At 42.6% G+C, this 12,146-nt stretch overlaps 1 protein-coding gene and 1 non-coding gene across 7 annotated transcripts in view; both read right to left on the minus strand.

The window, feature by feature from the left end:
* Positions 1 to 919: 919 nt before the first annotated feature.
* LOC138765613 (small nucleolar RNA SNORA73 family) lies at positions 920 to 1,134 on the minus strand. Its single transcript, XR_011358600.1, has one exon. It is a non-coding gene; the product is annotated as a small nucleolar RNA SNORA73 family (small nucleolar RNA).
* A 7,582-nt stretch (positions 1,135 to 8,716) lies between these two features.
* Positions 8,717 to 12,146, minus strand: part of LOC138764860 (transmembrane protein 263) — a 50,375-nt gene continuing 46,945 nt past the window's right edge. For all 6 annotated transcript variants that reach the window (XM_069941230.1, XM_069941232.1, XM_069941231.1 and 3 more), the window contains one exon: positions 8,717 to 11,302. In XM_069941230.1, the coding sequence (XP_069797331.1) occupies positions 11,010 to 11,302 (293 nt within the window). In that variant the 3' untranslated portion in view covers positions 8,717 to 11,009. The remainder of the gene's footprint in view (positions 11,303 to 12,146) is intronic.

A 12,146-nucleotide genomic window follows, 5' to 3' on the forward strand; every position in this document is an offset into this window, starting at 1 on the left:
ACTGATTCCGTATTTATTTCAAAGTACATTTTAATTTGTCGTTCAATTAATTCCCTAAAATCCTGTCTTTTAAGTAGCATGGAGTTTAATCTCCATCTATACATTCTTGGTGGGATGTCCTCTAGCTCTATTGCCAATAACAGGGGTGAGTGATCCGATAATATTCTAGCTTTATATTCCGTTTTCCTAACTCTCCCTTGGATGTGGGCTAATAACAGGAATAGGTCTATCCTTGAGTATGTTTTGTGTCTACCCGAATAATATAAATATTCCTTTTCCTTTGGGTGTTGTTTCGTCCATATATCCAAAAGTTGCATTTCTTGCATCGATTTAATTATAAATTTGGTTACTTTGTTCTTTCTGTTAGTTTTTTTTTCCAGTTTTATCCATGTTTGAGTCCAAATTAAGGTTAAAATCCCCTCCTATTAGTTTGTTCCCTTGCATATCTGCTATCTTCAAAAAGATATCTTGCATAAATTTTTGATCTTCTTCATTAGGTGAGTATACATTGAGTAAATTCCAAAATTCTGAATATATCTGACATTTTATCATTACATATCTCCCTGCTGGGTCTATTATTTCCTCTTCTATTTTGATTGGTACATTCTTATTAATTAATATAGCTACTCCTCTGGCTTTTGAATTATATGATGCTGCTGTTACATGTCCTATCCAATCTCTCTTTAATTTCTTGTGTTCCACTTCAGTTAGATGTGTTTCTTGTACGAATGCTATATCAATTTTTTCTTTTTTTCAGTAAATTTGACAGTTTCTTCCTTTTGATTTGGTTATGTATTCCATTAATTTTTTTTTTAAATCTTTTTTTCTTTTTTTTTTTCTTTTTTTTTTTAGATCAATGAGTCACCAGGAATGATCAAACAACTCATTCATTATCATCCATATTCTACACACCATAAATGACTGTATCCTGCATGGTTTATCTCCTCAGACATGGCAAAACTGAGAAGGCCTAGGAATATACAGGACAGTGACCTCATCAGCCAAGGGACTGGGGACACACTTTCTCTCCAATGTCATGGAACGGGACTGTACATCATAGACCAAAGGTCTATGCTCCCACATGCCACTAGAACAGAGCCAGTCAAGAACAAGCTTGCTGGATGTTCACATTGGGGTATTCCATTAATATTTAAAGTCATATAGTTCAACATAGTCATTTCATACTTCGTTTATCTTTCCTTTCCATTTCCTCATCACCACCTTCCCTTCTTATCCATTTCTGCTTTCTTTTTTTGAACACATTATAAGACAACATTTCTAAAACATAAAATATTTCCACTATTCTCATATCTAAAATTCCTTTAACCCCAATAGTCCCTCCCCTTTCTGAGTTGCCCTTTGTCCCTTGTCGGGCAACCACATCTCCCCTCTCCATTTGGATTTGCGAATCCGCTCACAAGCGTCAACTGATTTCGCAGTGAATGTTATTCTTCCCCACCCAGCCCTCCCAGAAAAGATTTTAATCTGCATATATAACAAAGGTCACTCTCTTAATTCCCTCCTTACTTCCTTTCTTCCCTTTCTTTCCCTTCTTATTTCTTACTTATACTCTATTTATTTATATATATATATATATATATATTGTTGTCATTTTTGTTCTTGTTACATCTCTTCATCTCTCTGTCTGTTTTGTAGTTGTTCTGCAAATTTTCGTGCTTCTTCCAGATCTGAGAATAGTTTGCTTTGCTGCCCTGGGATAACTATTTTAAGTACTGCTGGGTATTTTAACATAAATTTATAACCTTTTTTCCATAGGGTCGTTTTTGCTGCATTAAACTCCTTCCTCTTCTTCAGGAGTTCAAAACTTATATCTGGATAGAAAAAAAATTTTTGACCTTTGTATTCCAGTGGTTTTTTATCTTCTCTTATTTTCCTCATTGCTTTCTCCAATATATTTTCTCTTGTTGTATATCTTAGGAATTTTACTAGAATGGATCTTGGTTTTTGTTGTGGTTGTTGTTTCGGGGCTAATGTTCTGTGTGCCCTTTCTATTTCCATTCCTTCCTGTAATTCTGGTCTTCCTAGGACCCTGGGGATCCATTCTTTTATAAATTCTTTCATATTTTTGCCTTCTTCATCTTCCTTAAGGCCCACTATCTTTATATTGTTTCTTCTATTATAATTTTCCATTATATCTATCTTCTGAGCTAACAACTCCTGTGTCTCTTTAACTTTTTTATCAGATTCTTCTAATTTCTTTTTTAAGTCATCTACTTCCATTTCTATGGCTATTTCTCGTTCTTCCATCTTGTCTACTCTTTTTCCTATATCAGTCATGATCAGCTCTAATCTATTCACTTTTTCATCTGTACTTTTTATTCTTCTTTTTATTTCACTGAATTCTTGTGACTGCCATTCTTTTAATGTTTCCATGTATTCTTTTAAAAAAATATATATCCATGTACTTGCCCTTCCCTTCATCTTCCATCTGTGTTCTTCCTCCTCTTCTTCTGAGTCCACTCCAGGATCTGTGTCCTTTACCTCTGTCTCTTCTGGTTTTCTTGTTGGGTTGTTTATTTTATTTTGTTGGGTATTTTTTCTTTATTATTTTTATTAAAGGTGTCTTGGTGTTGGTCGTCTTCCTCTGGGTTGGTCATCTGTTGTTTCTCTGATTTTCTTTTTTTAATTCTCTTCCTTCTTGTTCCCGTTATTTTCTATGTTTTCCTGTTGAGAGTCTTGCTGTTGTGTTGTAGTTGTCTGTTTAAGCTGTGGAGATTTACTCCTCAGCTGGTCCCCCCTCCTGTCGGTGTTGTTTTTGTCTTGAGCATCGCGCATGCGCGAATCCTTTTGTTTGGCTCCGTGAGCCATCTTTGTAGTCCTGAGTTTGTGGTTTCCACTGACCTCAGGGAGCGGGCTTCTCTCTCCACGGCGGGCCTCCTCATACCAGTAAGGCCTTCACCTTCCTCTTCCAATGTCCTTCTTTCTTCTTTTCTTCCCGTTGTTTTTGGTTTTTCTTTCTTTGCTGCCATTTTCTCCACACTTTCACTTTCAATTTGTTATGGTTTCTGTGTTAGTGACTTTGTTTTTTCTCTACCTTTTTTTTACTTTTCTGGAGAGGGCTGGTATTTTCTTACCGGTCACTACTCCATCACGTGACTTCCCCCAAAGTGGCCGTTTTTAAGACACTTCTGGCACCTGGCTTTTCTTGCTGAGCACTGGGACCTGCTGTGCTTGTCCCTCCTGCAGAATTAACATTTTGGGTTTGCAGGGGGCAGTGTAGCAGCAGCCAACAGGCCATCAGTATATCGGGGGGTGGTAGGGTAGAAGGACACGCTACTCACATCAGAACGTGGGGTCCAGTCCCTAGAGAACTCGTTTGACTTTAAGGCTGCATCCTCCATTGTGATTGCAATCCGGGCCATGTCCTCTAGTTTTTCTACCCCTTGTTCGAGCAAGCGCAGCCTCACTTCGTTCGATCAGAGCCCGGCCACATAGGCATCCCAGACAAGATCGTTTGTGATCTCGGCAGCAGTTTTGTCCACACAGTTACAGTCCTTGCCCAACCCCTTTACTACTTGTAAATATGCCCTGCTGGACTCGCCGGGCTGTAGCTTTCTCGACGCAAGCACGAGCTGGGCATGAACTCTGTTCATTGGTTGATCGTACAGTTCTTTCAGTACCTTTATGGCTGCGGTGTAAGTGGTCTCATCCTGGATGTTCTTGTAGACTCTCATGCCCCTTAACAATTTATATTTGAGATCATATTTATTATCTATGAATGTATATATATATATATATGTGTGTGTGTGTGTGTGTGTGTGTGTGTGTATACACATATGTGTGTGTGTGTGTGTGTGTGTATACACATATGTGTGTGTGTGTGTGTGTGTGTATACACATATGTGTGTGTATACATATATATGTGTGTGTATACATATGTGTCTGTACATATATATATGTATACATACATATATATGTGTATACACATATATGTGTATACATATATATAAATATGTGTATACATATGTATGTGTATATACACATATATGTGTGTATATATGTATACATATATATGTGTGTATATATATGTATATATATGTGTGTATATATATATATGTGTGTGTGTATATATATATGTGTGTATATATATGTGTGTGTGTGTGTGTATATATATATATATGTGTGTGTATACATATATATCTGTGTGTCTGTACATATATATATGTGTGTATATACATATATATGTGTGTGTATGTATATGTGTGTGTATATGTGTTTTTAGGAGACACGAAAGGCTGTGTACGGCCCCTCACCCCAAGTCCAAAGCCATCTGCGCAGCTCAGATGGCGAAGTCCTCCTCAGCGACAAGATCTCCATCCTCAATCAATGGTCAGAACACTTCCAATCCCTTTTCAGTGCCAACCGCTCAGTCCAAGAATCCACCCTGCTCCAGCTCCCTCAACAACCCTCGAGGTTAAAGCTGGATGAGGTCTTTACTCGGGAAGAGACATAAAAGGGAATTGAAAAGTGGCAAAGCAGCAGGTATGAATGGAATCCCCCCCAGAGGTCTGGAAGGCTGGCGGCAAAGCTCTGCATACCAAACTGCATGAGTTTTTTATGCTCTGCTGGGACCAAGGAAAGCTGCCTCAGGACCTTCGTGATGCCATCATCATCACCCTGTACAAAAACAAAGGCAAGAAATCAGACTGCTCAAACTACAGGGGAATCACGCTGCTCTCCATTGCAGGCAAAATATTCACTAGGATTCTCCTTAATAGACTAATACCTAGTGTCGCCAAAAATGTCCTCCCAGAATCACAGTGTGGCTTTCGCGCAAACAGAGGAACTACTGACATGGTCTTTGCCCTCAGACAGCTCCAAGAAAAGTGCAGAGAACAAAACAAAGGACTCTACATCACCTTTGTTAATCTCACCAAAGCCTTTGACACCATGAGCAGGAAAGGGCTTTGGCAAATACTAGAGCACCTCGGATACCCCCCCAAGTTCCTCAACATGGTTATGCAACTGCACAAAAACCAACAAGGTCAGGTCAGATACAGCAATGAGCTCTCCGAACCCTTCTCCATTGACATCGGCGTGAAGCAAGGCTGCGTCCTCGCACCAACCCTCTTTACTATCTTCTTCAGCATGATGCTGAATCAAGCCATGAAAGACCTCAACAATGAAGACGCTGTTTACATCCGGTACCACACGGATGGCAGTCTCTTCAATCTGAGGTGCCTGCAAGCTCACACCAAGACACAAGAGCAATTTGTCCGTGAACTACTCTTTGCAGATGATGCCGCTTTAGTTGCCCATACAGAGCCAGCTCTCCAGCGCATGACGTCCTGTTTTGAAGAAACTGCCAAAATGTTTGGCCTGGAAGTCAGCCTGAAGAAAACTGAGGTCCTCCATCAGCCAGCTCCCCACCATGACCACCAGCCCCCCCACATCTCCATCGGGCACACAGAACTCAAAACGGTCAACCAGTTTACTACCTCAGCTGCACCATTTCATCTGATGCAAGGATCGACAAAGAGATAGACAACAGACTCGCCAAGGCAAATAGCGCCTTTGGAAGACTACACAAGAGTCTGGAAAAACAACCACCTGAAGAAACACACAAAGATCAGCGTGTACAGAACCGTTGTCATACCCATGCTCCTGTTTGGCTCCGAATCATGGGTCCTCTACCAGCATCACCTACGGCTCCTAGAACGCTTCCATCAGCGCTGTCTCCGCTCCATCCTCAACATTGATTGGAATGACTTCATCACCAACATCGAAGTACTCAAGCTGGCAGAGTCCGCAAGCATCGAATCCAAGCTGTTGAAGACCCAACTGCGCTGGGTGGGTCACATCTTCAGAATGGAGGACCATCGCCTTCCCAAGATCGTGTTCTATGGCGAGCTCTCCACTGGCCACCAAGACAGAGGTGCACCAAAGAAGAGGTACAAGGACTGCTTAAAGAAATCTCTTGGTGCCTGCCACATTGACCAATGCCAGTGGGCTGATATCGCCTCCAACCGTGCATCTTGGCGCCTCACAGTTCAACGGGCAGCAACCTCCTTTGAAGAAGACCGCAGAGCCCACCTCACTGACAAAAGACAAAGGAGGAAAAACCCAACACCCAACCCCAACCAACGAATTTTCCCTTGCAACCGCTGCAACCATGCCTGCCTGTCCTGGATCGGACTTGTCAGTCACCAACGAGCCTGCAGCAGACGTGGACATACCCCTCCATAAATCTTCGTCCACGAAGACAAGCCAAAGAAATATGTGTATATATGTGTGTGTGTATATATGTGTGTGTATGTATATATATATATGTGTGTGTGTGCGCATATATGTGTGTGTATGTATGTGTCTGTGTATATGTGTGTGTATATATATATATATGTGTGTGTGTGTGTGTATATATATGTGTGTATATATATATATGTGTGTGTGTGTGTGTATATATATGTGTGTGTGTGTGTGTGTGTATATAAAGATATAATATATATAAATATATGTATGTATCAATATATATATAAATATATATATATATATATATATATATATATATATATGCTATTGTAGAGGCATTTTCAGTAAGTACCTGTTTGGTTGCAGCAAGTGAGAATGTCAGAGCTTATGTACTTTGCAAGATGTATACAGCAATAAACTTGCTATCACTGTCTAAACCAGTGGCTTTCAACCATTTTCTTTTCACTCTCATAGCACTTTAAGTATTCCCTATGGCATAGGTGCTCTGTGATTAGTAAGGGATTCCTTACGTGGTATGTGAGTGGAAAGAAAAAGTTTGACAACCACTGTTTTAACCGTACCTAATTGACTCGTTATGTGCACAGTTTCATAACTCCAAAGGAAATGGGCCAATGACCATTTTTCTCAAGCAAAATATTTCAGTAAAATTTGGGACCAGAACAGTGGTTCTCAACCTCCCCCCCCCCCCCCCCTCACTCACATACCACCTTGAGCAATCCCTCACTAATCACAGAGCATCGATGGCATAGGGATTACTTTTTAAGAGTGGTATGTAAGTGGGGGGAAAAATTTGTTGTAAACTCTGACTAGCCCAACCTGTGTACTCGTAGGTCGGATATTCCAACCACGACCTTTAATCTGGTGTTCTCCCCCCACCCCTGATTCGCACTGTATCCTGGTTCCTCTATATGTATCCAATTCTCTGCCCTGGCAGGTGGTGGGAGCTGGATCATTAGAAGTATTTAAGGGGGGGGGGCAGCTGAATATTTAATAGATTGGGTATTGGAGGGGTACAGAAGAAAGACTAAGTCAGCACATTCATATTAAATAGAGGAATGGGCTTGAAGGGCCTCCCTTGTGCTCCTGTTTTTTTATTGTCCCTTCGGTAAGGAAGCCAGATCTTCACACCATATTCTCAGTGCCTCTCTCACCTGAATTTATATAATTAGTATAGGGCATCTCTACTCTTGTACTCAATTCCTATTACCATGCAAGTAAACTAACCATTTATTTTCATCATTGCTTCCTGAATCTCCAATATTCAGTTATTTATGTACCAGGTCTAAAGATGGGGTAAAATGTGAGCTTGGAGAACCTGCTTTCAAATTTGTTCCAACACAATGTGTTCACCCAGTTTTGTTTTAAGTTGGTGATACAACTGTTGAAACACAGATGTGACAAATTGCCATTAATTCTTTTGCAGGCATCAACTGAAGCTCCAATCGCAGGCTAGAAGTAATGCTTGAATTCACTATCAGGACAGAATTCATCCCCCCCACCCCCAATACCACATCTCGCTGTGGGAAAAATTGAACCATTCCACTTTGGGAGAGGACTGAATGGAGAGTCGTGCCAGCATTTGCTGGCACACAGTCCTTCCTGCGCATGGGTCGCACAGAGCAGCAGGGGAGTGGGAAGGCTGATGGAATGCCTTCAGAGGGGAGTCCCCTCGCCCCCGACCGTGCCGAAGAATCATGTCACCAGAAGGCCTTAGCAGTTCAAGATGAGGGTTCAGGAGGAAGACGGATCAAGAGCAAAAATCACTGAGTCAAATATTATGGCTCTTTCTAACATCTGGAAAAGGGAATTGTTTAAAAAAAAAACACTCCATTTTCTCTGTTCCTCCGTCTGTGGAAAGCCCAAATCCCCTTAACCGCAGCCCTCCCTGTGGTGTACTCTGACACACACAACACACTCTCGTGTTGCTCTCACAACTACTGCTACACTCATCGTGCTCAGTGCTGTCCACTCACTAACTCTCAGTTTCATCAGCTGGACTTGCTAGAACTCTAGTTAAACAAGGTCTGTGGATGCTGTGATTGTAGTTCGATGCTGGAGAAGCTCAGCAGGTCACGCCTTTGTATTGTAGATAGGTATCCAACATTTTGGGCCTGAATCCTTCATCAAGGTAATGAGCAAAAAGCAGGCAGGCATCTGAATAGAACGGTGGGAGTTGGGGCAGGGAGGGAAGACAGGCCCACAGGCAAGACATCATGGTTGGATATGGGTGGGAAAGCAGAAAATAAAAATTTGGGGAGGGTAATTCACTGAATGGAGAGGGAGGCAGTGGGGAGTTTGGAGGAAATGAGACAGAGGGATAGGCAAAGAGACGCCCAATGGAAACCGGAGGTCCATGTTAATGCCATCAGGTTGGAGAGGGCCCAGATGGAATATTAGGTGTCGCCCCCTCCAATTTTCTATAATTCTAGTTGTTCAAATCTGCAGTCACACAACCTGTTGTAAAGTGGAGGACATCACACAGAGATCTGCTAAATAGATTTATTCAATGAAAGGTGTAAAATACAATACTGATAAAAATGTATAGACACATACAATCCCTGTCCGCTATCAAAATGCAGCCTCTATGGAGCAGTTGGTACACAGACAATAGCAGTCAGAGGCTCTGCTGAGTATACTTAATGCATTGTCCATCCAATGTAAATCGGATGTGGACTTCAGCACCAGCATGTCCATCTGACCAAAATCTATTGGTTTTGGGAAGGTGTGCTGGGTTTTGAGGGCAGGGGCTCAAAGAGTCTGTTTGACTCCCATTCCATCACCGCACCCCCCCCCCCCCAGGTTAATCATGCTATGGGCTCAGCAAAGATGGCAGTTCACTAACATCAGACCTGTTGAGTGGAGTCATACTGCTACATCCTCCATGTCCAGGGCAAGGTCTGAATGGTTAAGTGAAAGCATTGGTACAGCTTGCATAGCAGCACTCCCTAGAGCAAGGTGGGGCAGTTAAGATCACTTCTGCTCACAGAAAAAAGAAAATGGCCCGATCGTTATCCTGCACCAACAATCATAGATGCGTGGAATAAGGATATCTTCAATTTATTCGGTGGCATCTCAATTTCAGATTACAAAGGAGATCACAAGATCTGCAATCCCATAATCCAAAGAGGAAGTGACCATGGCCACAGCTTGCTTCCTGTTCAAGCATGGCCCACTCCGACTTCAGAGATAGGAGAGGGGAACAGAGCGTCAAGGCAACAGTGAGATTGTCAGGTTTGGATCACTGGCTTCCTCCTGGATTTCCTTGGTAAACTATCGATCTCTTCCACTATCTGGATGAAAAAAAAACTCAAAGAACAGTCTCTACTGTTTCACAGTTTTAAAATTTGAAATGGTTTCGGAATGCAATGGGGCAGTGGTACATGCTGGAATGGAGTATGTTGCATTTGGGATAGGATTCTGGAGAACTGGGGGAGCTGTAGATCTCATGAATGGCTGATTGCTAACAGGCGTGCGATATTCAGGCTGTTCGAAGGAGAAGTCATTTGGTAAGACTTCCAGTCCATGGTCCCACCACCGAAACATCCATTCTCATGTTCAGGGACCATGCATAAGTCCCTACAACAGTGCTTCTGTTAGCTTTCAACATAACAGTTCAACACTTTAGAAACAAACTCCAAATCCTGTTTATCTATCATGTATGTTGGAGAGAATGAATTGCTCATGCCTTACCAAAATTCAGAGGTAGACCATGAAAGGCTGAGTGTCAACCCGACATTTCTGCCTCTATTGCAACAACCTGCTCTCCATCAAATGGCCCATCTGAGCTAATTAGGCTGTGACCATTCATAACCAGAGTGGTCACTGGACAAACCAAATGACACTTGGTGTAATTCTGCAAGATACAGGCTGATTCCTTTGCCCTGACTTTTGGTGTACACACACAGTGGCAACAGCTGGGCACGCTTGTGCTTAATTTCTGGGACTTTTCATTACAACTGAGGTGGGCTTGGATCTGTTTCTCCTTGATCCACTCTGTGCCCCACAGAGTTACAGAGAGGAGTACCTGGAGAGCTCCCCTTTCCCCAGTGCCAACTCCCTCCCTCATAATATTGACTTGGTGGGGGGGGGGGGGTGTACTGACTATGAAGCTAGGAAATGAAACTTGCTCTAAATATTTACTATGAAAACAAGGAGCCAGTCATCTAGTCAACTAATTCTTTGTGAGACTCATCACTGCCAGAAGGATCAGCCCAGCAGATATTTAAACTGGAGCATTCAGGCTCAGATGCTGGACCTTTGTAGTAGGCTCTCAGTCTGGGTTAAAGGTGCAGCTGTCTCATTGACTACTGCTCCAGATTCCACCCCCCCCCCCCCCCCCCACCACCCTGAACCCGCTCCCTCCAATGTTGGACAACAATTAAGCTTGCACTGGAGATGTTTGGGTAATGGAGTTGACAACTCCCAGGCTGCCAAAAATGGTCATGCAGCTCTTTCTTCTTCCACCCACCCCCTGCCAACATCTTGAAAAGGTTTAAGCTTCTCTTGTGCAAGTGATGGAGTCAACTGGCTCCCCTGGTGATCCACACTAATGTCCCTCTCAGATAGACCAACGCACAGAAAATAAGATTCGGTATGCAGGAGGCTGATGGATTTGAAAAGGTCCAAACCATAACCCTTCCCCCCCCTCCCCCCCCTCCTGGGATCAAAGGTGAAATGCAGCAAATCCTTTTTCCCCCACCCCACCCTCCCCTCTACTCAATAAGTCTGGCAGAGTCCAGGTGACACATGTCCATTTTAGGTCCTCTGCCAGCTGATCTTTAGTCAGATTTGTCCTTCTTCTTGGCAGTAAAAGGTACTTTGCTGGCCACTGTGGACCCCACGGTTGAGACGCCTCCTGCCACAGCGGACATACCGCCCTTCACCAGTCCCATGCCAGCCGCTGGCACAGAGGTAACTGCTGTCTTGGTCACTGATAGCCCTTTGCCACCGAGCCACACCACACCTCCAACTGTGGCACCAACAGCTCCCTTAGTAATGTTGTAGAGGCCGCCAGTAACTTTCCAAATCATTCCACCTTCTGTCTTGGGATGATCTTTTGAAGAGTCAGGAACTAGGAAGGAGAAATAAAGGTCAGTGGTCAAGTCAAAAACACGACTCACTGGGGAAATCATTAGTTGGATTTTCCCTTCTAACTGAAAGGAATAAACTGCATTTTATTTAAAAAACTTTCACAATTTGTCCATATCTCAAATACTTCAATAATAAAGGAACTGTTTAACTGTACATTTTCTCTTCAAACTTGTAGTTTTGTTGCAACACCAATCAGACAATTTTGTTTTTGTTCTCATATTTCTGTATGGGTTGACTTGTCTGGACAGCACACAAAACCAAGCTTTTCATTGTATCTTGGTGCTTGTGACCATAAACAATTCAATTAAACCGAATGCCACAGAAGGTTCTCTCAACTAGCCCGGAGATAACAGCCAATCTTTTGCTTTGAGGAGTTGGTGAAATGAAAATGATGTGGAATAAAGTGGAGATCTCCTTGCTTTGCAATTTTTTGTGTTTATCCAAGAGGGCAGATGTGGTACTGAAAACCTTTGGCAATACATCCTGTCTCACGGCTGCAGTGGAAGGTCAATGCAGGTGTTGTGTTGAAGTGTCAAGCCTCTGCAGTGAGACTGGACTCGCATCCTTTGGTCAGAGTCCGGTACAACACCCTTAGCAATGGCAAAATGTCAGTGGACCACACTAAACAGTATACTGGCCAGACTCAGGTACTGGGGTTCAACTGACTTGCTATTCTTGCCCATGTGCATCAGAAACCTCAAGTGTGTCCCTGACACCCAAAACATAGAGCATTGTGCAAATTTTGAATGAGAGTGTATTGTCATCTATAGTGCTCAGATGCACTGAAATTATTGATTACTGCAGATACACAAAATACACCAAAA

This window comes from Narcine bancroftii, chromosome 5, assembly GCF_036971445.1.
Source record: "Narcine bancroftii isolate sNarBan1 chromosome 5, sNarBan1.hap1, whole genome shotgun sequence".
NCBI lineage: Eukaryota > Metazoa > Chordata > Chondrichthyes > Torpediniformes > Narcinidae > Narcine > Narcine bancroftii.